Raw genomic sequence first — 27,383 nt, forward strand, 5'->3', positions numbered from 1 at the left:
GTGCTTGAATCTGGTGGTGAATCCAAGAAAGAAGGAGTCCGTGGATTCGGAGTTTGCACATGGTCGTGTCAGTAAGTTCTACTGGTGGGTAGCAATAAGAAATTGAGCGTGAGGACTTGTAAGTCTTATTGTATGAACTTCGATTCTTTCAAGATAGTGGATTCAAGTTTACCTTGAAAATAGCTAGGTCAAATCCTCCCTAGGTTTTTATCAGTTTGGTTTCCTGGGTGATCATATCTTGTGTTATTTATCTTTCCGCTGCTTTGCATGATATGATCTTTGTTATTGTGATAACCTAGATTTGTTAAATTAGATTAAGTAACAACTTGACTAATTACCTAGGTTAAATCAATTGTGTTTTAAGGGGTTTAAAAACCATCAGATCCTTTAAATAACTATATAATTGATCAGTAGTACTAGAGAATAACATATATTCCATAATCCCAAGATCATTCTAAGTACATTTATTAGTTTTGGGCTCTGGGATACAAATAAAAAGACCTGCCCCATCAAATAATTTTTGATGATGAGTCTAGCTGCATTCCATATGTATCAATCTTTCAACTATAAGCTATTGCTATCCTTCTGAGCTGTACAGTGAAAGATTACACAAGTATTCAAATATAGAGACTTGACCCCATAAACTGGATATGAATGGTTAAATTGGTCTAGTCTACTTTATGTAAATACATATCCAAGCATTGTTACATATAATGCACTGCTGTTTGCCTAGTGCCAAAATAAAAAAGATCTCCAGCCAAACAGTTTCCCCCTTGTGAATCTTTCTTTCTTTCTCCGATTCCCAGGACAGGCATTGAGTAATTAATATAATTAATATAATTAATTAATTTCTCAATCTACTAACACCAAGCAATAGCTATAGAATTATCAACTTAATTATCTGAAAAGAGCAAGGGTAGGAACTTGTTCACTTATTGTCACTTCTTTTGTGACAATGGACTTGGAATTAATTTGTAGCTTCTCTTGTACAAGTGTAAGCGAAGAAGCTGAAGGAACAGCAATTGTGAGATCAAGATTCAAGTCCAAAGAACCAGAAATTTCATCTTCAAAACCACTTGTTGTGTCAGATACCCTATCAGCTGTAGTAGTATTGGCAAAGGGTTTGATGAGAGGCTTAGAAGACTCGTTATTATTCATAGACTCATGAGAAGATGTTGCAGTTGGAGAAACACACTTGGGTTGAGAAAAAGGAATAGGTGGAATCTGGTTTAGCCTATGGTTATTTGGATCAATTCCCATACTTATTAGCTTTCGCCGGATATGTGAATTCCAATAGTTCTTTACTTCATTGTCTGTCCGCCCTGGTAACCTTCCGGCTATGAGTGACCACCTAACAGTCCCATAAAAACATTAGGTTAGAAAATGACTTATAAGTCTAACACACGCGTTCACACATGCATACAAACACCCAGGTAAGTACGTTCATGCATGTCAAAAGTTTAATAGAAAAAGAAGAAAAAAAAGACAGTTAGGCTTCTATCACAGTACCACAAGACGGGACACGAGACTAACATGTTACGGTTGTAAAACACGTGTTGTGCTCACCCGCCTCCCTCCAGAGCACAACAATGGAAAGAAGCCAAATCCAAAGAAAGAGGTTATTAGTTAATGATTATTACCGATTGCCGAGTAGGGCATGAAGCTTGATGATGAGGTCCTCTTCATCTTGACCAAAGTTCCCACGTTTGATGTCTGGCCTGAGATAGTTTATCCATCTGAGCCTACAACTTTTGCCACAACGATCCAATCCTAATCATCAAAAATAAAACAAATCAATTAGGTGATGAATTTACAAAATAAAAAGGAAAAATAAGAAAAGGGTTGGTAAACATGGGTGCAAAGCTAATATATCTCTAACAGTTATGAATACAAATTCTCGATATAAAGTACAACACAAAAAATGAAAACAGAAGATTAATTTGTATTATTCTAATTGTTATCCATAAGGCAGCAATGACAGACCTGCAGCCTTAGGAAGGGAACGCCAACAGCCTTCACCATGGATTCGGATGTAATCAATGAGCTTTTGGTCTTCTTGTTTAGACCATGCACCCTTGTTTGTGCCTTCCTTATCACAGCAAGGTTTTCTCATTGCTGTATCTTCCTTATCCAATCTTTCTACCTCTATCTCTTTTGAGAAGCGCCAAGAAAATGCAGAAAGAGAGAGAGAGCCTAGCCAAATCCTAAATGCACAGGATATAGGTGAAGATATACTGGTAAGGAAGTTGGGGTAGGTTGTTGACTTGGACCGGTGGTTTTAGCTGTTTAGGTGGGTCACACAGTCCTACAGTTATAGAGGATAAGTCTTTTAAGCACCGTCTTTGAGACTCTCATCTCATGCTGCTTACCGTTTAGTATGCGTCATTTTCCTTCTTACATTGCACATTTGACTCTTTCACCTTACCTATTTTGTCTGGGTAAAAATATTTTTTTAATAATTACATCAAAGATAATTTATTATTTATTTCTTAGAGAGACTGCCAAATATCAAGATTCAACTTGGACCTGATCATAATTACTCTTGAACATAACTAAAATGACCCTTCTCATTGATGCGAAGGACAAGGCAGAATCACCTTAGGACCAAAAAAATATTATATATTGAAAAATCGAAGGTCCCAACAATCTAATAATAAATAGACTAAGTACCGTGCTTATACTCCAATCACAACTTGTTACATTTTAATTTGACTTTTCTTATAAAATAATTAAATTTTAAAATAAAAAAATTAAATATATGTCATACCGTAATTAGTGGAGCATAAAATAAAACACAAAAAATATATAAATAATTTTTATTCCTCAAAATTAATAGTTTAACGTATAATGCAAACCAAAGTAACAATCACATAATACAATTAAAGTTTTAAATATATATATGTATATGAATTTTTGTGACAAAGTGAAAATCTTTTGAAAATCTCTTTAAAATAAATAAATAAATAACCACTTTAGGGATAATTATAACTTACCCTATGGAAAATTTCCACTATAAAAGAAATAGTTACAAATAATCTATACTCACAAAACCTATGGACTAGACTAAACACGTAAGTTGTAACCTCAACAGGAAATCTGTTTGGTTTGTCTTTCACCCCAGGGCCTTCAAATCTCTAAAAATTTTCTGTAACTTCTCCTCCGTGAAAGAAATTGTCTTCTTTGATTTGAAACTCTATTACACTAGTGAACTCACTTGAATAAGGTTAATTAAGAGCTTTTGTACTTTGAATGTAAAACAATCACAGTATATATGAAAACTTACAAGATGAAACTCACAGAAGGATTTTAAGGCTCGAGGAACTAAAGCTCTATTTCAATGGTTTCAGCACGATAGTTGCTCCCTATGAAAAAATTTCCTAGTAGGTTTGAAAACAGATAATTAAAAGCTAACTTTTTGTTTTTTTAACTTTTATGTACATTTTTTTTAAACTTCACATTTTCTCACTTTTTAAAAATATAAGTATACTTTAATACACTTTCAGTAAAAAGTTAAATAAGTTAATCCAAAACGGACAATCTATTTTCAAACTTTTAAAACTCAAAATGTTTGCATTTCAATGGAATAAGTTTCATCCAAAAATTTGTTGCAATTTTTTTGCATATCATAACCTTATCGTCTTTGAGTAGTTTCTAAACTAGACTGATTAACCCTATCATAATGTTATTGATATAACTCAAATTTGATATATATTCGTGTGAATGATCCAAAAATTTTAAAAAATTATAAAGTATATATATACACTTATGTGATACACAAATAAACTATTATATTACTAAGAATAATTTTTTTTTTTAAATTGAGAAAGTATAAGGTTCCATATATTAATTTAAATAGAGTTACAACCTTACTAGTGATATATACCAAGTTATCATGGATTTTGAGTAGAGTTTGTGGTGACCTTTATGTTGGAACATCATTCGTCCTCCTTTGTGTGTGTGTGTTTGTTTCTCAAATATTTATATATATAAACACATAGTTATCCTAACAATTATTTCAAAAATTAAATGGAAAGCAAAAAAATGTTTTTTTTTCTCCCTAGTTAAAGGTATCTTTTTTTTGGGGGTCAATCTTTGCTTAAGTTGTTGAAGTGTAATATGTATTTTTTTTTACAGTACACTAGGTTATATAGTACTTAATATGTATTTTGAGTTATGCTTATAATACTATATATATATATATATATATATATATCCAATTATAAGACAAATTCTTGGTCCAACCGCTAACTAATTAAGGACCCAATATTAAAGGAACTTAGGATGATCCTAGCTATAGACACCTTCTTAAGTAGGTTTAGTCATAACTTTACCTTAATCTCATTGGATCCCAATATTATCAACAAGTGATTATCCTATGTAAACCAATACGATAATCCCAAGAACTGAATTCATGATATTCACCCTAACCAAATCACATGAAAACAAAGATTCGCCACTTGACTAGTTGATTTTGACCCCAATCAAATCACATGAAATAAATATTTATCAATAGAGTAATCATCTTTGGTGTGTAAATACTATCTTGAATATTTGAAAAAGAAATTAGTAATTTTGTTTTAATAAGAAAGGATGATAGATGTATATTACATCGTATGGTGGAACTTTCTTTTTTCTTTTTTGGCATTTTAGGTGGCTTTGTTGGTTTGTTGTACTTTTTCTCCCCTCTTAATATATATCTTTAATTTCTATTAAGCAAAAAGATGAATTAGTAAGAGGATTGAATCAATGATTATAATATTCATTAAAGGCCCTAGCTTATTATCCATTTGATTGTAATAACAATGCCGGAGATACCTAACCTGCTTTTGGATTCTAATAATAATGCTCTTAAAATAAATAACCACTTTATGGACAATTATAACTTACCCTATGGAAAATTTCAACTATAAAAGAAATAGTTACAAATAATCTATACTCACAAAACCTATGGACTAGACTAAACATGTAAGTTGTAACCTCAACAGGAAATCTGTTTGGTTTGTCCGTCACCACAGTGCCTTCAAATCTCTAAAATTCTTCTGTATAACATCTCCTCCATGAAAGAAATTGTCTTCTTTGATTTGAAACTCTATTACACTAGTGAACTCGCTTGTATAAGGTTAATTAAGAGCTTTTGTACTTTGATGAAACTCACAAAAGGATTTTAATGGAAAGGCTCAAGGAATTCAAGCTCTATTTCAATGGTTTCAGCACGATAGTTGCTCCCTATGAAAAATATTCCTAGTAGGTTTGGGAACAGGTAATTATAAGCTAATTTTTTTTTTCTTTCTAACTTTGATGTACAGTATTTTAAAACCTCATTATCTCTCACTTTTTCAAAGTACAAGTATATTTTAACACGCTTTCAATAAACAGCTAAATAAACTGTTCTCAAATGGACAGTCTATTTTCAAACTCAGAATGTCTACATTTCAATGGAATAAGTTTCATCCAATTATTTGTTGCAATTTTTTTTTGCATATCATAACCTCATTGTCTTTGAGTAGTTTCCGAACTAGACTAATTGAGCCTAACATAATGTTATTGATATAACTCAAACTTGATATATTTTGGTGTGTGTGTGTTTATATATATATTTGGAGAGAGTATAAGGTTCCTTATATTAATTTACATAGAGTTACAACCTTACTAGTGATATATACCAAGTTATCATGAATTTTGAGTGGAGTTTGTGGTGTACTTTTATGTTAAAACATCATTCTTCCTCTTTTGTGTATGTGTGTTTGCTTCTCAAATAAAGAGAGAGAGAAAGAGAGAGAGAGAGAGATAAACACATAGTTATCCTAACAATTATTTCAAAAATTAAATGGAAAGCAAAAAAAAGGTTTTTTCTCCCTAGTTAAAGGTATCATTATTTCTTGGGTTAATCTTGGCTTAAGTCGTTGAAGTGTAATATGTATTTTTTTTTTTACAGTACACTAGGTTGTAAAGTACTTAATTAATATGTATTTTGAGTTACGTGTATAATACTATCTACATTATGTAGTATGTGTGTGTGTATATATTCTATACACACACATAAAAAATGAGTCTTTGAATGAAATAGTAAATACATCCGATTAGTATGAAAATTGGCATGCATGTTATAAACATATAAAACATGTAATTCAGCAATAAGATTTTCAAAATATGAATTCAATAACAAGTCATTGGGTGGTGTAACATTGCTTAGAGTTACACTATGTGTAACTCGAACTCAACTCTCTCTCTCTCTCTCTCTCTATATATATATATATATATATATAATTATAAGATAAATTCTTGGTTCTATAACACTAAGGACCCAATATTAAAGGAACTTAGATGACATGGATGATCCTAGCTATAGACACCTTCTTAAGTAGGTTTAGTCATAACTTTACCTTAATCTCATTGGATTCCAATATTATCAACAAATGATTATCCTATGTAAACCAATACGATAATCCCAAGAACTGAATTCATGATATTCACCCTAACCAATGGTAGCTTTCTACATTTTAGGTGGCTTTGTTGGTTTGTTGTACTTTTTCTCACCTCTTAATATATATCTTTGATTTCTGTTAAGCAAAAAGATGAATTAGTAAACCCAAGTGAGGATTGAATCAGTGATTATAATATTCATTAAAGGCCCTAGCTTATCATCCATTTGATTGTAATAACAATGCTGGAGATACCTAACCTGCTTTTGGATTCTAATAATAATGCTCTTAAAAGGTTGGTTGCAGTGATATAGACCTTTCTGAAATAATAATTGACCTTTTGCTAAAATGTAGTAACATAATTTTTTTGTATATACAATTTTGGAAGGTTAAGACTTAAGACTTGGTGCAGAGGCCTTAGCCTAGCTTGTCTTTATTGCTCCTTGTATTGTTGTTTTCATCAATAAGATTCACTGAATTACCAAAAAGAAAATGGGATGGCTTGATTTCATCAATTTATTTAATTGAGTCGCTTTTAGGTTTTTTTTTTTTTTTTTTTTTTTTATTGATTTGATTTTAGAAATTCAAAAATAAAATTGATTTAATTTTAACAGTGGAGGGAGAAATTTGACATATTTTATTTTTTGATGATATAATAGTTAAAGTTGGACACATCTGAACCGTTAAAGTCTGTTTTAAAAACACTAAAAACTATCAATTGAATTACAAAGTTCTTGGCAATTTAACACAATTGAGATACTTTAATTTTAAAAGTTAAAAGAGCAAAATGGACACAATCAAATGTATAGTGGTACTAATACAAGGAAATACCTAACGGTCTGTTTGGATTAAAGGGAAAATGAGGAGGAGTGGAGGGAAATAGAGTAGAGTTAGCTGAAAATAAACTAATTTTTGTTTAAATCTACTCTATTCTACTCCTCCTTCCTCCTCTCAATCTAAATGGACCATGAGGCTTGGGTAATGGTAAAATAATTTTTAACTTGAAATTTTTTATTAAAATAAAAAATTGAATTATTAATAAAAAATTGAATTATTCACATGAATTTTCTCCTGCTGCGCAATTGAACTATTCACAAATTTAAGTGCTATATCCACCATTTCCCACCATTAAATTTGGAGAAATTAACAACAAAAAAATTAATGGGAAGTACAAAAACTTAGGCAATTTCTCATTGTTCTTTGCTAAAAAATCAAGGGAAAGTATATTTGTATACCTGTGTTTATTTCTTAATTGGTGAGAAAAGAAACCGTGGATCTCGTGCGATATATATAGAATGGTTAACATCAACATAAGAACAAAATAACTATATATGTAAGTTGCTTTGAACCACGTTTTTCATCACATATATATGAAACTTCTTTCTTTTTCTTTTTTTGAGAAGACATTACATGCGAAACTATATCTCTGAAAATGGATGTATGTGGAGGGACCAAGTATATATATCATCATATCCACCCATAACAGCTGATATTTTTTATTTTTTGAATAAACAAACTTGAAACAGACCCATCTATGATCTAACTAACAAAAGACTCATTATCTTTTCTTTTTCTTTTCTTCTGGCAGTCAAATGAAATATCAAGTAATGCTAGACAGTAGAGACAAGAAGGTTTCATTACTTTTTTTATATTATTATATAGTTTATTAAGATGAACACAAGGTTTATTTTTTGGATAAATACGACATAATTTTAACTTATGAATTTTTAAATTTATTTTTCTTTATTTTCTAGCAAATAAAAACCAATTGATTTTTCGTGTAGGCGAGATTTGAACTTCAAATCTCTTATTTTATAACAAGAGATTTTATCAGTTAAACTAAAAGATACTTAATAGTTAATACAACATTAATTTCACATAATTCCACTACTAAAATCACTTTTATTAAGATGGACAAAAAGTTTAATTTTTTAGATAAATATGATATAATTTTAACCTACGAGCTTCAAGTTTATTTCTCTTTATTTTTAGGCCCAAAAACCAATTAATTTTTCGTGCAAACATAATTTGAACTCCAAATTTTTTATTCAACAAGAAGAGATTTTATTAGTTAAACTAAAAAATACTTAATACAACATCAATTTCACATAAGTGTACATCTATTATAATATACCACCTCAAAAATTATGTTAAAAAGTTGTAAAAGTTCTTGCACCGTCCCTACATCTTAGGATAAGTCTAAGGTCTTGTTTCATTCTGAGTCTGTGTTATTAGGTAAGTCATTCACAAAGACTCAAAGAAAACCAATCATTGTACTACTCCATCCTTATCACCACATTTTCTATGATATTTGCTTTATCGTCCAGGCTAAAATGTAATAACCAATAAGTACTACTAGCATCTACTTCTACGAATTGAAGCGATACATCACTGAACTTTTCAATGTGTGTGTCACAGTCAAACCGCTTTTAACCATTTGATTTCACCTTGGTAAAAAAAATAAAGAAAAAAGAAACGCACACACCTTACCGACACTCCAAGAGAGACAAAGTTCTTGACAGAGTTTACTTGTGTAGTTTTTGTAAAGAGTATGTACCATATGGAATGCTGTTAGTGTTTAGTAAATTATAGTAAAATATTTTTTGCAGATGTTATATCAGTTCAGTAACAACATTGATAAAAAGCTTTAGGAAATATAAAATCACAGGAAAAAGTAAATTAAAAAACTATTACTAAGTATTGTTATTCTATGAGCAATTATCATGAAGTGGACACCATATGTTAAAATTATATCCTATCAATCAAAAAACGTATTGCTATTTTATTTTATAAATATTTATTTTCATACTTGAATTTAATTAATTCAAGTAATAGTCAAAATGTTTATACTATCATTATTAGACTATATGTAATAGTGTGTCCTTAAAAAGAAAATCAAATTTCGCATATTTCTTTTTCTTTTTTTTTGGGGGGGGGGGGGGGGGGGTGGTGGTGGAGGGAAAGAAGGTTAGCTATTATGTGGGGGGTGGAGGGAAAGAAGGTTAGCTATTATTTATTTTAATAATTTGTCCCACTTTATACTTCACTAATCACAACTTAATATATATTCTTATTAAATATCCAAAGCTTAAAGTAGAAAGAAAGAAAAAATCGAACATATAACATACCATAATTGGTAGAGTAAGTAAAAAATAGAACAAAAGATTTGTATTCTATCTTAAAAGAGCTTAATAACAAATCTTTCAAAACCAACCTACCACTACTAGTATTTTGATAAACATTTTTTTCTTTCTAAGAACTCTTAGGGTCCATCTAGTTAGATTAGCACAACAATAAAAAAGCTATAAGAGCTCTAAAGCTCTCCTTTTTTTTTTCTTTTTTTTTTATATATATATGGGAGGGGGGATGGGGTGTCTAGCAACCCACTAACTAAAAGTATTTTAAAGGAGCCAAAGCTGAAATTTGGAGTTAAAAACAAAAACAAACACAAAACAAGGAAAACAGAAACTCTACAATTCACAGTTGATGCTTTATATCCATAACTTGAAACACTATCCATTAATTTGTCACACACTCAAAATACTAAAAAGCATTTTGGCTAAAGCTTTTATATTATAAAATCTGTACTGATAAAACTCTACTACAAAAGCTCTTTCAATTAAAACTCTACTTCAGACAACAATACCGAATGGGCAGACTTCTTGACTCAATGCAATATTCAACCAAATTGATTTCCCTCTCTCATTATGAGACATAAATGGAACAAGGAAATTCCAACAAATCCTAAAAGGGTCTTGTCATGCCAAAGTCTAAGTAGTGCTCAAGAGCGATATACAAGTTCACAAGTCACAAGTGATATACCAATAATTATGTACCTCAATGAAAATTTTATATCATAGAAAGTTTGCCTAAAGACAGCTTAGTCAGTACAATTTCTAGCCATTGTCTTCCAAAAGGGCATCTGTTAATTTATGAAAAGAAATTCTCAAATAAATCAAGACATATAGAAGACAATAAAGTAAAAAGTTAGCACATGAGACCTAACTGCCAGAGAAACACCAGAAAAAAAAATAAAAATTAAAAAAAAAAATACTAGGGGCATGAAACAGGCTGCTAGTAAAATTCCAAAAAAATCAACCACCTAATTAACAGAAAGCCGTCAATAGTTGATCTATAAACCACATTCTAATCTTAGTCAAGTTATTGGTGGGTTTGGGGGCTACTTACCTTAGAATAGCACATGAATTAATAATAAACAAATAAATAACCCTCCCCACTATCAACCTATCAAAAATAAATAAATAATTAAACAAAACCTAGCTAATAAAGAAACTAAAAATACTAAACAGGAACAGAAAGAAATAACAAATATCTCCACCCATGCTCTAAGCTTCATGTACTCTACAATATAACTAACATTAAACTTGTGAAACCATGTAGAGAGAAACCATAACAATAAGTCTAGGAACACAATATTTTTCACAACTGTACTGGCCCATTTTGTGCATAATAAAAGTATGTCGGTAGTGGATACAAGTGAAAGTAATGCTAATAAATCTCAACAAATCATGTTAACAATTATGAAAAAAAAAAAAAAGTTGTATCACAAAGAGCAGTGGAGCATGAATAGCCTATTCATATATAAGACGAAAACCAAAAGTTACCAGTGGCACAATAATTCAATACCAAGCAGATGTGTCGTGCAGAAGCTGAGTATTGTTGGGCCCCAATTTCACAAAACTGGATAGGAATCCAGATATGAATCAAAGGCTGGCGGATAACAACCATGATGCCACGCAACAATTCTTGGAAATACAAGCGTATTGATACTTGATATGAAATTGAAAGCTCACCAACCAATTAAAATATTTAAAAAATTCAGAATCCGATGATTACTAACAGGTTCTGCTCTCTTGCAACTGACTATCCTATTTAAAAGAGGATAAAGAAAGATACATTTGAGGAATGTTTCAGAATTCTTTTTAGAAAAAATAGTTTTGACTGCAGAACCTGAAAAAAAAAATTATAGTTCTGTAGCAGTAATCTAGTAACCAACAAAAGTGATTCCATGCTATCACAGACCAATCAAAACACATTGAAAATTACTCTTCTTCCAATAGACCAAATTTTTTAAATGACGCAATTATTAATGAAAATGCAAATATATAATTATGTACCTAAAATGTCATTTTTTTATACTGAGATAACATACTTTTGATAAGAATCCTTTTTTTTTTTTTTTTTTTAACTAAAAAAAAAGTGAGACCAATGTAGAAAATTGAAATATGAACTCACTTTTGGAAAGTTCAACGTATTTTAGGACTATCCAGAAATAAAAATTATTATTTATTTTGAGACAGGTGTGTAAATTCAGAACATATTAATCTGCTTTACAAAGTGCCAAGAAATTTGAACCTCAAGGGATTGGCTTAATGGTTCCTAATGCCTCCTTATATCCATGAGATCTTAAGTTCAAAACCTCAACCCAGAATCATGGGGCCACCTCAAAGGAATTTCTCTCTGTAATAACTTTGTGTGTGGGATAGATCATAGAAGGACTGCACACACACAAGAAATAGTTAGTACTCGAAGAGGTCTAAATAGACTTGTTTCTCTAATAAAGCCACGAATCCTGATGGAAGTCTAGGTCACCATAAATTATTTGCTACTGGTCACTTTTTTGTTTCCTCCCTGCAATAGCTGAGATGGTCTGACTTTCACACAGTATCTTCACAAATATGTTTAAACATCACTGTTTTTAAATAAATGGCTATTATTAGTCTGTGAATCAGTTTCATTTGGAATGGTTGGTTATGAAACATCTTCCATCTAACAGTCATGCTTACACAGGGTTCTAAATATCTACAATGGGTGATTTCATTGCTTCTTGCTGATTATGCAGCAAACAGTCCTAGCTAGATTTAGAATTGACATTCATCAACTGGTATAAATCATCCACCTACGCATTTAAAAGAATACAATAAAATGACGGTGCTTTAACAACAAAACAGGTAATAGATAGTCTGTTTAGCCCCTGAATTTCCCATTATTGATTAAACTACCCTCAAGTTGACCAACAGTTGGCTGCCAACCAGTCAAAATGTTTATCTTGCCCTTGGGAACTTCATTTTCTGTTTACCAGTCAAGGGATGTATTGGGAATAATTTGATGAAGAGTGTCTCATGACTTTGATTAACTATTTTAGATTCCTATACTGTGCCAAATAATTTTAAGATTAGTGTTCTGGTTTAACAATTTGAAAGCAAATTGTTAAAAAACAGGTTTTAGTTATGTTCGATTATAAGGCTACACAGTCCATTTCTTTCCTATGACATTACAATCACATTCAGTTGTTTGAACCTCAACAACCTGCTTGGATTAATAAGATGTGTTAAAGAGTGATTTAGAGAATGCGTCTCAAAGGATCAAATAAAAACTGAGGCTTGAAGATATGTAAATATTAAGAGTACTATAGCAACTGAGAATCTCAATAGCATTGGCTTCTACTGCACTCACACACACAGACCAATAAAGATGGAAGAGCACCTTGTAATAAAAGATAGAATAAGAAGAAGAGTGTATTTTTGTATCTCAATAGATATCCTTTTCGGGAAGCACACACACACACACACACCAATAAGACTTCTTTGTTCAAACAAATCATGAGATAACCCATCTATCTATTCAAGAACTTAAAATTTAAAAATATCTAAACAATCCAGAAAGGAGTCTAATGACAAATTGCGGTGTTCACAGAACCAAACATATACGATACATGTATCTTCTAAGAATATTCTTAGTTGTTTTTCCTTTCATGGTCTGGGTGTTTGAGAAATTTGAACTGAGATTTTGAATCATAGAAAATTCGTTATGGCTTTAACAACATTAATAAATTAATGATGAGAATAAGTTGCCTTGTATCAACTTTCTTCTCTCTTTTTTTTTTTTCCTTTTTTTTTTTTTGCTACACTTACATGTAACAACCAAAATGCAGAGCAATGAATACAGATGTGGTTCAGAGAAACTCTCTCTTATTAAAGTACAAATTCCAAATGGTATAATTTGAACCTTGGGTTTTGCACAATCTATGTAAAAAATTTAGCCCATCCAAAATTCCCTCTTCTTAATTGCCTAAAGATTAACATAAACCTGAGTTCTACCTAAAACTTTGAATTGCTCCATGAATGGTTGATAAAAATCTATAGGATAGCTGGTTAAGCCCTTCATTTATTCTTTTTTCTTTTGCTGAATAAGTACAAAATAAAGAAAATTAAGTCTACTAAGAAAGTTTCCTTCAAAAGACCTTGCCTGAAATATGTTTCATATCTAAACTGGGATGACATGAATATCAAACAGGTTATGTAACCTCTGTTCAATAGACATCTCTAAGAGTACGAATTTGTTATGAAGCCACCACATCTCCAGTGAACCCAATAATCTACACCAGACACTAATAAAAAGTGAAGTTCTGCCTTGTGAGTTTCTAATGTAGATGGTAGGAGGGGTAGAGTTGAATGCGTTTCCCACTTGCTGTTTGCGGATGATACTATTTTGTTTTGCGATGCAGAGGTGGAGCAAATCCTTCATGTTCGGCTGCTGCTTCTTGGTTTTCAGGCTGTGACTGGTTTGAAGGTTAACGTAGCTAAAAGTGAGATTGTTCCTATAGGGGAGGTAAATAATATGCAGGCTTTGGCAGAGTTTTTGGGTTGCAAGATTGGGGCCTTGCCAATGACGTATCTTGGTATGCCGTTGGGAGCGTCCCATAAATCCCCTTCTATTTGGAACCCTATTTTGGAGAAAATTAAACGGAAGCTGGCAGGGTGGAAGAAGTTGTATTTATCTAAAGGTGGTAGGTTGACACTACTTAAAAGTACGCTTTCTAGTCTTCCCACCTATTTCTTATCTTTGTTCACCATTCCTACACATGTGGCCAACAAAATTGAGAAGCTTCAAAGGGACTTCCTGTGGGGTGATTCTAAGATTCATTTATTGAGTTGGGATAAGGTTTGTTTGCCTATTGCTAATGGTGGTTTGGGTATTAGGAAACTGACCACTTTCAATAAAGCCTTACTAGGAAAGTGGCTTTGGCGTTTTGGGATTGAGGAGAATAGGCTTTGGAGGAGGGTGGTAGCTTTGAAATTTGGGGAAGAATGGGCGGGGTGGACCTCTAAGTTGGGAAGGGGTGTTCATGGGTGTGGTTTGTGGAGAAGTATCCGGATGGGTTGGGAAGTTTTTAACAAATATGTCCAGTATAAGGTGGGGGTGGGGGATAGAGTGAAATTTTGGTCAGATAGGTGGTGCGGAGATCTCCCTCTCCTTTCGGCTTTTCCAACCTTGTACAATTTTGCTGCAAACAAAGAGGCATCCGTAGAATCATCTCTGATATGTCAAGGAGCAGGGGATAGGAGAACTTGGGATGTTCGTTTCATTCGGGATCCTAATGATTGGGAGGCAGATGTGGTGGATGATTTCTTTCGATTCTTGGCTTCCTATGTTCCTTCTGTGACTGATGGTGATCGTTTGAGATGGATCTTGACAAAAAATGGAGATTTCACTATCCGCTCATATTATCATAAGTTACATGGCTCTTCTTCCATTGCTTTTCCTTGGAAAGGTATTTGGAAGGTAAAGGCTCCTCGGCGTGTCTCTTTCTTTGTTTGGACAGCCGCTTGGAATAGGATCCTCACAGGAGATATCTTAAGTCTCAGGGGCTTTGATTTTGTTGATTGGTGCATTATGTGTCGTTGTTGCGGTGAGACAGTGGATCATTTGTTGTTACATTGTGGAAAGGCTTATCGGCTATGGTGTTTTGTCTTTAGGACTTTTGGGATTTCTTGGGTTCCCTCGCGTACGGTGCAAGATTGTCTGTTTGGTTGGTGGAATTGGTTGGGAAAGCATTCATCTAACATTTGGAATCTAGTTCCGCTTTGTTTGATGTGGTGCATTTGGAGGGAACGCAATCGGCGGACGTTTGAGGATCTGGATAGATCTGAAGACCAGCTGCTTGCTCTCTTCGCTGGTTCCCTTTTTGATTGGGCTAGGGCTTGGGGACTCACTTCTAGTGACTCTATTCCTTTTTTCCTTAGCTCTCTTTTTCTCTGTAATTAATGCTTTTTTGTTTTTCTTTTTGTTTCTTTTCTTCTTTGTACTTTTGTTTTGCTGGTGTTTTTTTGGCATCTAGCAGTTTTTTGAATATATTTTTCTTACCTATCAAAAAAAAAAAAAAAAAAGTTTCTAATGTAGCTAAATCTTATTATTACTCAATGTGGAGGTGAGGGGACCCCTCAACACATGCATAGCCAACTTTGATCCACACACCCAATATATGATTCTTATCAGCATGAAGATGTAGTATATTATATCCAAACCAAAATGACCTGATTCAGTCCCAACACCAAGCTCATGCTACCATAGTCAAATTCTATATGAAAATATGTTGTCATATCCAATAGCAAACTAATTCATGTGAAATTTTACAAAGTCTTATATGCTGTTTGTTATCACAATACAATTCTGTGTTGAAGTGCAAGAAAAAAACAATTTTGGTTTGTGTCTATTTGGGAACAACTTATTTAGCTTAAAGCTAAAGTGTGCTAAAGTACACTTGTATTTTGAAAAGTGAGGTTTTAAAAAGCTATACATAAAAGTTAAAAAGCAAAAAGCTAGCTTATAAGCTAGTTCCAAAAACACACTTAATTTAGTTCTATTTAATCTTAATAGTCAATTGTATCACATCTGTTAATTCATTGGATTTTATTTTAGGTCTTATTAGCTAATTAAGTTATTAGAATTTAATTTTAGGTAAATTGTACCACATCTGTTGATTCATTGGATTAATAGTCAATTTTATCACATCTGTGATTCATTGGATCTTAATTTAGGTCTTATTAACTAAGTTATTAGTGTTTTAATTAATTTCATAGAATAAAAATTAAATTTGTAAACCAATAATTGAGCTTTGAAGTCAATTATGATTAGGGTTTGGTCTTATAGTAGTCTATATAAATGTGCTATTGGACCCCAATAAAAACAGTTTGCTTGAGTAATAAAATTTATTGTTTGGATTTTTTACTTTTTTTCCTTCAATAGTTCGGTGCTAATTCCAACCAACCCGAGGTGTTAGTTTCCAAATTTTCCATCGTTCTTGGTGTTGATTCCAAGTAACTAAGTGTTGATTCTTAGGATTATTTTTATTTTTCTACTCTTGTTGATTCTCAAATCCCCTTATAGAGAATTCATGCTGCACCAGTTTTGGTATCAGTGCATTCATTGTTCTACATCAATCCATAGTATATTTCTTCTGATATTCTCTTCAAGTTTTAAATTTAATAACTGCATCGTAGTTATGTCCAATGTATCTGCTCTTCAAGGTTGCCTTCCTATATTGCATCTAAATATCATGTTAAATTCTCCAATTGTTGAACCCTTCTGACCAAAGTAACATGACTGCCAATTTATCCAACACAGTTACTATACATACATCCAAATATTAGTGAGACTCCAAATTCAACCTGCTCTTTTGATTGTTCAAGTTTTCATTTAAATAACTATTGCACCAAGAATATGAAGGGATTATGCTATTGTTGTTAGAATATTGGTTAAGTAATTTAATTCTTTATTTCCTATCCATTTATGCTTTTGAGACAAGTGGTAGTTTATCACAGGATCGAAGAAGACAATCATGATTCCAAACCCTACCTCCACACTACCTTCCCTTTAAAAAAATAAAATAAAAATTCCAAGTGTTGAGTACTTGAGTATCACTTATTGAGGGGAAGTCTATACCCACTTATGAGGAGTAATAGAAAATTAGTAAAATGATTAATTCCATTATTTCCCCATCATCTTAATCTTTAGGTACAAGTGATAGTTTATCAATAGCATATCTTAATATTTTAAAACACCCTTGGTTCTCAAGCAAATTTTTTTTTAAAAGTTGTGTTTAAATGTGAAAATGTACTTGAAGGTGTATTATGGGAATTCCATGTACCATTTTTCCTATTTGGGTTTACGAAGGTTTAGGGGTTCAACAATCAAAATTGTTCTCAGGACTCGAAAGGGTCAAAATCTCCAGTTTAATCCAAGGATGGACATGTCAATGCATAGATTCCACTTGAAAAAAGGTCAGTCACACCCTTCCCACAATTACATCCCTCTTAGCAAGCCACCACCCCAATGCTATCTCTGCCAGTGCCACCATTTTGATTATTACTTTTGCTAGGACACTACCACATTATCTACTGCTGCCAGCTTCCTCTATCAGTGCCATTGCTTCAACAATACTAAACATCACCACTTTCACTCCCATCACCATTACTCAATCCATGTTATCAACCACTTACACCACCATTTGTCAACATTATCATTTGTATTACCATCATCATGCTACTACTATCACTTCACCATGTGTTGACACTAGAACTACTGTTGTTAAGTTTCCAATATTACCACCACTATTATCATTGCACGGACAGTATTGCCAATACACAAAACGGTGGTGGAGGTGGTGGATAATACACAAAACCAAACACAATTATAATGGTTCTTAAGAAATTAGCTTTCATACTTCTACCATTTCATAAATTTTAAGACAAATAATAAATTCTTTATCCAAATGCAAGAAAAATGAAAATAGTAGTAAACAAGTTTATGTGCGAGTATTTGAGGCTTTGGAAAAGACATGCAGATATGCGTTATAAAATTCATTAAATCTATCCAAAAACATGTTTATATCAATCAGTGGCATTCTCCTGATCTCTAAAGCACAGTATTTTTATGTGCAGTCTCTCTACTTTTCTTTTTCCCATTTTTAAATGCTAAGGTTTAAATGTAAGACTTGTTCTTTTTTAATAAGTTACAACTCACACAACCATAAAAGATTGAAATTGTAACTTGACACCTCCCCCCACCCCCCTTATTTTGGGGTCGAGATGGCATTTGGTTCGAAAACCATTGGCAAACATTAAATCTAAGACATCCATCTTCACGCCATCCCTTTACAACCTAAACCAAGGCATATTTTATAAAATTGAACAATAAAGGAGGCATTGTAGGTTTGACATGTATCTGAAGAATTTTATAATCTATATTACTTTCTTTTTGATAAGTTGTAATCTATATTACTTTCTTCACAATAGGAAGGAAGAACATTTCCAAAGGGCAAACAGAATTACTCAACTGCAGTAAATTTGATTACAGACTATACATGATATATACTAGACGTTAACAATCAACATTTAAACATGAAAGAGGAATGGAGATACTACTTTCATAAAAGCAACAAAGCATCAGTTAAAAAATTTCTCATGGCTAAGAGAGTTCTGAATTTGCATTCATCTTTTGAAATATTTTGCAATATAAGAACTAATTCAAAATTGAATGTATGCTTAGTACTTACAATTTTGGATACAGGAATCCAGTCAACACAATAGATATGGGACAACCACATGCTTAGACCAATCAATTGAATATCTTCAATACTTAATTTAGTTAATTTGAATACCTGGAATCTGTAATCTCAGCTGTGTCTATAAACCACCTGAAGCAACAAAATCAAAGATAAAAGTTAATACTTAATACTGATAGAGACCAAGATCATAAAAGATGAATGGCAAATTACTATGGAACCATGTGAAGACACAAATCATATTTAAAATTTAAATAAAATAAAAAATAAAAAAAGCATTATTGCCCATATAAATATTCGTGTTACTCACCATTCAGACTCTGTGCTTTTTAAACAAGGAGCAAAGAGAAAATCTTGTTTCACTGATATTTCCAGAAACTAATTTCTAAAGGTGAAATCTGCAAGATTACAACCACAAACTTGCAAGGGTCAAGTTTCTGGGAGACTCAACCCAATAATTCCTTGTCCAAGCAATATGGGGCTAAGGCAATAATTCTGCATACATTCGAATCCTTTTTTAATTTGATATAATACTGTAAATATCTTATATGCATTTTACATTATTTATTTGTGAACCAGGACAATTCATTAAAGTCTTCTGTGAAGAAAAATGACTAAAGAGCTAAAACAGAAGGAAAAAAAAAAAACAAAAACAAAGAACAAAAATAAAAAATAAAAACAAAAATAAAAAATAAAAATAAAAATAAAAAAATAAAATAAAAAATAAACAACACAAAAAACACAAAACACAAAACAAAAACAAAAACAAAAACAAAAAAACAAAAACAAAAACAAAAAAAAAAAAAACAAACAAACGAACAAAAACACAAACAAAAAACAAAAACAAAAACAAAATCCAGGTTAACTTGCCTCCACATCTCTAAATGCTATACCTCACAACCTTGTCAAATCCAAGTACAAATAGGGCATTAGAGCAGGCCTCTAATTTGGGAGCTCCACGTGTTTCTGGTTGTGGCAGTTCAGGATATCGAGCAACTGGTAGTGTCCTCCAGGAACCTGCTTCAAGGGGATAAGTACCCCCTACCAAATTGCCTATTTGTAGAAGTAGCAGAAAATAAGATCTACATCATTAATTCAACAGCATTTATTAGGAAAGGCAGTGAGTTGAAGCCACGCCACAAAGACAGTTCACGATTCATATCCTGCATTCCCCTTCAAAAAAGCCATGCTTAACCACCATACCAAAATGTGGGTAAACATCAATCTGACTAAACATTTGAAAGTTGCAGATCTTAAAGTCCATTGAAATTTAGAAAATTTTGACATGGATGTGGTATCCTTAAACATGCCCAAACCGTTTTTGTTTTCCTACTTAATCATAACCTCCATAAGCACCAATGAGCTCTATCTCAAATGGCATCTCTTCCCTTGTAAAAGCAAGGTGGAGTGTAAAGTCATGGGTTCAAAACCCACCAAGTGCATGTGTACCTTACTAATTAAAAATGAACATATTTATATATAACCTCAATAGGCATTTCACCAAGATTATAATACCCATCTTAGAAATCAATCACATCCCCTAATATTCAACTTGCAGGTAGTAAAACTGATTTAAATGATAAAAAGTTGGTCAAGAAGAAGGGGGAGGGGGAGGGAGAGGGGGAGAGAGGAGGGGGGGGGGGGGGGGGGGGTGTGGTGGCAAACCAAGTGAGAGGGTTTCAAATTTTTTATTTTTTTAGGGTCAAAATATGATTTTGGTTCTTGAATTATGACATTTTTTAATTTCCTCCTTATTGTATCAACTGTTTGATATTATAATTAAAGTTTACAATGCGAATGGCAATTACTAGTGCAACAAACCTTGCTTTACATGCATCTTTTTAATGTTGATGTAGCACATTAGGCCACATATGATCTCATAAAACCAAAACAAAAACATATGAATTTAATATTTAATAAATATTAAAATAAAAAAGTAAACCCTATTGTCCCTTATGTGTGTCACGTCTCAATATGTTCTGATTTTGTAAATTTGTAAGACCAACATCTGGCTTAATGTCTTATGTCAACATTATAAGAACACGTGTGTATGTGCATGTATATATATAAACAAACAATTAGGAAGCACGAACACTTCATATAAAGTGGCATACCCATGTCATACCAGTGTCGTACCGACCATTTCATGTTATTAATTTTCAAAAATTGCTTGTGTCACTGTGCCATACCCGTACCCATGTCCATATCCATGCTTCCTAGTAAAACAGCAACTATCATTGCATAGTAACAGGAAGGATAAGGATAACATTAAGGCATTTTTATAACTTCAAGTACTAAAGTGAAACAATTGATGGTTTAGGGAAAAATCAAAATTTTTACATATAATTCAAGGTCCAAAATTTTATTTTGACCAATTTTTAATAAGAAGGATGCATTATGCACCCAACAAATGTATAAGCAATTTCACAAGAATGAAGTCATAGAGGAAGCTATTGGTTCAGGAATCTATGATTTGTCCTAACTACATACAAAAGTGCCTAAGATGACTTTAAATAAGAGCTAGAAGCATTAGCCGTATAATTCCAGATGCTGAATGTCAAAAAGAATCCACAAATCTTCAAGCAGCAACGTCAAATCAACAAGCAAGAAGAGAAATCCACCAAAGTTTGAACAACAATGGACCATACCCTGGTTCATATAACCCAATTACCCAAGTGCTATTTAAAAGGAATTTGGATCTAGTGGAATAGATAGGGCAATTGCACCGTACAATTGAACCTTAATGCGAGAGAGAAAAGTTAAAAAGGTAAAAGGTCAAAAAATTTCTGATCCAACAGCTAAGATTAAAAGTGCACATTTTAAGTTTCAATCTCAGCCCTTGCAAGCCAATTGCACAGTGCAATTTCCCTAGCTAATGCATCAGATCTTAATCCACCCAAAAGACTTTCCCATGAGCAGTCAAATGTTAATGAGCATCTACAACATTTCTACCTACTTTTTTTTTTTTATAGGTAAAAATAATATTATTGAAAAGAGACTATGTCGTGAAAATAAATATGAAATAGCCTAAAGAACCTAAAGAATTACAATGGGGTAATATCTACATATGAGTTGACTCTATGAAGGAGTGAATAGAAATACTATCAGTAAGACCTGCTACAAAAGACCACTCATAAAGAGAACTAATGAAGGATACAGCATTTCTACTTACACTTCCTGATAGCATGAACTTGCTTTTGCCAGCTTATGAACATCTACAGAATTTCTACCTACACCTCCATAATATTGTGATCAGAAAATTTCTCAAGGGGTTAATACTCTTATCAGAAACATGAATATCCTCACTTTCTCCCCTAAATTTTCACAATAAGCATAAAGGGCAAAGGCCCAAACCAGAACGAGACAAAAAAAAAATTATAAGGGGTGTTTTGCCTTATACCTTGTACTACAACCCCAAAAGTAATTTTTTTTGCCTTCACACTCATAATATCCATGAAACCTTCGTAACATGGGAAAATTTACCACTTTAAAAACCCTAATTTACTATATGGAATTATGTCAGCTTCTACTGCATTCAACTGAAATCTTAGTTTGCTTCCTCCCCCCACCCCCCCCCCCCCCCTTTTCCTTTTTTTTATTTCTTTGAAACTTCATATATTTCACATTGTTTGAACAATATTCTGATCTTGTCAAAAATTAACAGTATGAAGAATTGCTCCATTTTGATGCCTTAACAATGTTCAAGGATATTATAGCACAAAAGAGTAACTCATACCACCTTTATTGATAACATAAAAACAAAACAATGACGATATTAATTCACAATACAGCTTATTAAGTAGTTGAAACCATATGAAATTAATTTTTACTCCCAAGCATATGCAAACTCATTACATATGTGAGCATCATCCAGGTTTTGAACTGACATAACAAATAATTCAAGAGAGTTAAAATAAGAAACATAACAAAAGTCCAGAAGGTCCAGATGAAGTGCAGCTTGATAGTAGATAGAATTTGTAACTCCTAAACAGAACAAACAAGAATCACAATATTCCATTGCAAATAAAGATGCAAAAAGAATTATATTCATTGATCATATTATAAAGATAATCAATATCATGAAAAACAACTGATGGACATGTCTCTAGAGCTACAACAACAATAATAAAGGATTTGAATTACACAGTTTACATGAATTCAGAAGGCGAATTTGCATCCGGCTTCCCATTGTCGCCCAATCCCCCTGGATGCTGCAAATTATGCAAAACCTGAGGCGGCAAAACTCCCAATGCACCACCCAACCCATCACTCGCCGACCCAAAAAACTGACAAACAAGCCGAGCCATGACCCCAAGAACCTGCATTTGGTTCTGGCACGCCTCAGCTTGCATTTGCATCATTTGCTTCTCATGCTCAATCTGCAAACCCAACATCCTCTCCTTCCACTCCATCTCCTTCTCCTCCCTCTCCTCCTCCATCCTCATTCTCTCCCGCCGTTCCTCATCAAATTCCCTTTCCAATCTCAACCTTCTCTCAACTTCCCTCTTTGCCCACATCAACTCCCTCTCTTCCAACTCCAATTCTCTATTCTCCAACCCTTCTTCCCTATCATACCTCCGTTTCACCGCCCTCCAATGCGCCTCTCTCCTTTTTTCCTCCCTCACTGCCTCCTCCTTCTCTCCCTGAAACTCCCTCTCTCTTTTCCTCTCCTCTTTCTTCACCATCACATCCCTCAAGTCCAAAACTTTAGAACCCATTAGCCTCAATCTTTCATTTCCTCCCAAACCCATCTTCAATTTCTTCACCCCAACAAAACCCACTTCCCCATTTTGCCTCTCACCCTCAAATTCACCTTCACTCCTCAAATTTTCCTCATTTTCTTCTTCATCTTCCTCCTCATCATCATCATCATCCACATCCTCATCCTCATCCTCATCTTCTTCATCTTCATCTTCTTCTTCACCATCTTCATCATCCTCACAATCAATCCCAAACCCCAAATCCCCACAATCCCCAAAAACATGAATATCATTATCATTGTTCTCACACAACCTCTTACTCTTAACATCAAGTTCCACATCCCCAAACACTTCCTTGTACTTAAAAAAATTGACCCAGTGATTCTCACCATCTTTCCAGTTGAACTCATCATTGGAGAGTCGGATCTTCTGCTTCACACCCAGGTACTGGTGGCGCATGTTTTGGACCTTGATGGACACGTCACGCCAGCTCCACTTGAAGGGGTAGGTGGCTGGGTCTTGAAGATGGTGTATTGCGTTAACATGGTCAGCCACAGGCTTGAATTTCTTCTCCCGGGTCTTGAGCTTGGCTAAGGCACCAGAGTTTCGGAGCTCTGAGTACTTTGTGAGCAGGGTTTGCTCTTCCAGCTCCGACCATTTCTTGCGTTTCATTTTGGACTCTTCAGAGTCTCTTTGAGGCTTTAGTCTGTCGGTAAGAAGAGGTGTGTGAGTTTAGAGAACTTCGAGACTGAACAACAACAGGTTCTATACTTCGATTTGTGTGACCATTATACCAGTTGAAAGTACACTTACTATTTCCGCTGAACCAATAAACTAAAGAGAGTACGCATAATTACTTAGGGCCGGCAGAGGAGTTTGAGTACGTTGTTCGAGGGTATTTGATATATACGTGGGTGGAAAAGTGTATTAAAATCTGTATAAAGTTGTTTAAAATGTAAAAAAGTGTGTTATAATTTGCTCACTAAAGGACCTTAATTTTAATTCTCTCTGTATCAAAAATTGATTGATATTTTAGTCTAATGATAAAAACATATTATCAAAAAGTCAATATCATAAATAGAAACTTTCTAAAAAAAATCAGATCCACATATAATTTCTTCTAAATATATATATATATATATATATATATATATTAATGAATGCCTAAGGGTATTAATTTAGGAACTATGTTTATAAATGTTTTTATAAGAAAATGATAAAGTAATTAATTTTGTTAACAGTTTTTTATATTTTCTGTAAAAGTGATGTCAAAATTTTTTTAATATAATTTAGGAAAAATTACAAGTTTGGTCCCTAACTTTTATCATAAATGTCAATTTGGTCCCTAGTATTTTGAATGTGTCAATTTAGTCTTTAATAGTTTAGTATTATGTTAAAATAGTTCTTACTGTTAAGTGATAAATAAAAGATGTAAACGTAACTTACAGTCAAAATAAAAAAATTATTTTTATGTCACGTAGATGATATGTGTAAAGCCACATAAAAAAATTATAAAAAATTAAAAAAATAAAATAAAATAAAATAAAAAACAGTTTATGATAAAATTGGATCTCAAAAGTCAAAATCTCAAACACCCTGAACAGCTTCGGTGAGTACCGGCCTCTTCATTCCTCGGTGGATGCAAAGGTACAAGCCAATGAGCCAGAGTGGGATATTGCTACTTCGAATAATTTCTTGTTGCAAAAGTACACCTAAGAGATTAATTGGGCATCTATTTATCTAAAATTTCCAATGTGTTAATGATTTAGGTATTGGTTTCTTTAGGTGGCTACGCAATGGAATTTTTGGAAATTGCAAGACTACTCTTTAGGATTTGGTTAGATAATTTGGGGTCTAAATTAATATGTTTATATGATGAAATTCCCTGGCATGGTTAGCTGGGTTTTTTTTGCTAGACTAGGGGAGAGTGGCTTTCATCATGTGTCGATTGTTTGTATCAGTAAAAAATCATTCTGCTGTAAATATCGTTTTCCTTTTGTTTTGCTTGGGATATTAGTTTGATTGTGATTATCTTGGCTGGATAATTTCTGGGTTCTTATTCGATTTTGCAAAAATATTAGAATTTGGAAATTGGAATCCTTGGTGGCGGTAGTATGAAGCTGTTGTGAATGTTTGGGATTTTGAGATCTAATTTTATTCTAAACTGGCTTTTTTCTTTTTAATTATTGTTTATTCCATGTGGGTCACATGATGTGGCATAAAATAATTTTTTATTTTAATAGTTAACTACGTCAATATTTTTCATCCATCACTTAACAATAGGGCTATTTTGACATAATACCAAAATATTAGAGACTAAATTGATACATTTGAAACATTAAGAACCAAATTGACATTTAGTGTAAAGGTTAAGGACCAAACTTGTAGTTTACCTTATAATTTATTAACAATTATCCTAAATAAACCCATTAATGTGACCCATTACAACAATCCTACCTTCTATCCAAATTTGGAGAAATAACACTCCAACCTAAATTTGAGGTAAAAATTTTAGCAAAAAAAAAAATGAAGTAAAAAAAATCACTTGAGGTTTAAATAAAGGCGTAAATGCACTTTTAGTCCTTACATTTTGACTTTTTTCCATTTTAGTCCCTACATTTTATTTTTTCCACTTTTAGTCCTTAAATCAATTTACGCGTTCCATTTAAGTCCTTAAAACTACCTTCCGTCACTAATCTAACGGGCAAACTAACAGATAAATAAAATAATAATAAAAAATTTACTGTAGCATGTCACGTCAGATTATAATTTAAAATATTTATTTTTCAATTTTAACAAAATAAAAAATATGAGTTGCCCAGATCTAGGTTCATCTTCATCAAGAACACCAAAGAACACAAACCCAGATTTTAAACATAACAACACATGCCCAGATTTTCTTGCATTTTCTTGCCCTTTCTTGTCAACCAAACACAAACACAAATCAATCTCCAGCAAGAACACAAACACAAACGTAGCAGCAGATCTTCTCAGATTTTCTCAAACCACAAAACCCAGATATACAAAATCTCAACTCAAACCCAGATTTTCTCATCTTTCAATCAACAACAAAATCTCCAGCAAATAAATTTCATAAACCTATAAACCAAATTCATAAACCCAGAAAACTCAGCATAAAAACACCTCCCCCATCCTCAAACCCAAGCAAAATCATTTCTCAGTTCTTTTTCATTCATTGTTTGGTTGCCAAGAAAATGAAAGAATAAAAATTTGGACAACACCATCAAAGTCCATTCAGTCTCCATAGTCTCTCCAGAGAAAAAAAAAACAAACAAACACCTAAACTACAAAAAAAAATCTCACAATGGAAAAACCCACAACAAGCTCACGTGTCAACGGGTCGACTCGTCGCGATCGGAGATCTCCACGGCGATTTGGAGAAGTCGAAGCAAGAGTTACGACATAAACGACTCCGGCGACTAGACTGGCGGGTCAATGACCGTGGTTCAAGTTGGCGATGTACTCGATCACGGTGGCGATGAGATTAAAATACTCTATTTTCTCGAGAGACTTCAATGGCAAGCGGTGAAAGCCAGCGGCAAAGTCATCACAATGAATGATAACCGCAAGACCTTGAACGTGGAAAGAGACTTCCTGTACATGTCGGAATCGGGTTGTGAAGAGTTTAGGGTTTGGGCGCACAACAACATGATGCGCCGAGAGCCATTGAAATCCTCTGTCGACATCCAACCCAAATGGAACATGCTTGACCAGACCAGATCCCCTTTTCCACCTTCTGTTCTTGTTGTTATGTTTCTGGTGTGTTCTTCTTCTTCTTTTTATTTATTTATTTTTTAATTTTTTTAATTCTTAACTCATATTTTTTCTTTTGTTAAAATTTAAAAATAAATATTTTAAATTATTATCTAACGT

At 33.0% G+C, this 27,383-nt stretch overlaps 2 protein-coding genes across 15 annotated transcripts; both read right to left on the reverse strand.

The window, feature by feature from the left end:
- Positions 1-438: 438 nt before the first annotated feature.
- LOC126705876 (transcription repressor MYB6-like) lies at positions 439-2,213 on the reverse strand. The gene is made up of 3 exons (XM_050405106.1): positions 1,984-2,213; positions 1,641-1,770; positions 439-1,351 (listed from the first exon to the last, which is right to left on the reverse strand). Exons 1-3 carry the CDS (start codon positions 2,111-2,113, stop codon positions 898-900), a joined length of 714 nt encoding a protein of 237 aa, XP_050261063.1. The 5' UTR covers positions 2,114-2,213; the 3' UTR covers positions 439-897.
- A 16,461-nt stretch (positions 2,214-18,674) lies between these two features.
- On the reverse strand, positions 18,675-24,327 carry LOC126705487 (stress response protein NST1-like). 14 transcript variants are annotated; one of them, XM_050404529.1, is made up of 5 exons: positions 22,942-24,327; positions 20,915-21,001; positions 19,683-19,842; positions 19,100-19,187; positions 18,675-18,921 (listed from the first exon to the last, which is right to left on the reverse strand). In XM_050404529.1, exons 1-2 carry the CDS (start codon positions 24,159-24,161, stop codon positions 20,965-20,967), a joined length of 1,257 nt encoding a protein of 418 aa, XP_050260486.1. In that variant the 5' UTR covers positions 24,162-24,327; the 3' UTR covers positions 18,675-18,921; positions 19,100-19,187; positions 19,683-19,842; positions 20,915-20,964. The 14 variants fall into 14 exon arrangements, with proteins under 14 accessions (XP_050260486.1, XP_050260485.1, XP_050260484.1 ...); XM_050404528.1 differs by having other exon boundaries at positions 20,904-21,001; XM_050404527.1 differs by having other exon boundaries at positions 19,683-19,871; positions 20,904-21,001.
- Positions 24,328-27,383: the final 3,056 nt, after the last annotated feature.

The sequence above is a fragment of the Quercus robur genome, chromosome 11, assembly GCF_932294415.1.
Source record: "Quercus robur chromosome 11, dhQueRobu3.1, whole genome shotgun sequence".
NCBI lineage: Eukaryota > Viridiplantae > Streptophyta > Magnoliopsida > Fagales > Fagaceae > Quercus > Quercus robur.

Excerpts from the sequence above, each read along its gene's own strand:
- LOC126705487 (XM_050404524.1), bottom strand. The coding sequence starts at position 24,161 with ATGAAACGCAAGAAATGGTCGGAGCTGGAAGAGCAAACCCTGCTCACA. Across the intron at positions 21,006-22,941 it reads AATTCGCCTTCTGAATTCAT|GAAGCATGGATATGGACATG; the intron begins GTAAACTGTGTA and ends CTGTTTTACTAG.
- LOC126705876 (XM_050405106.1), bottom strand. The coding sequence starts at position 2,113 with ATGAGAAAACCTTGCTGTGATAAGGAAGGCACAAACAAGGGTGCATGG. Across the intron at positions 1,771-1,983 it reads TTCCCTTCCTAAGGCTGCAG|GATTGGATCGTTGTGGCAAA; the intron begins GTCTGTCATTGC and ends TTTGATGATTAG. Across the intron at positions 1,352-1,640 it reads CATGCCCTACTCGGCAATCG|GTGGTCACTCATAGCCGGAA; the intron begins GTAATAATCATT and ends TGGGACTGTTAG.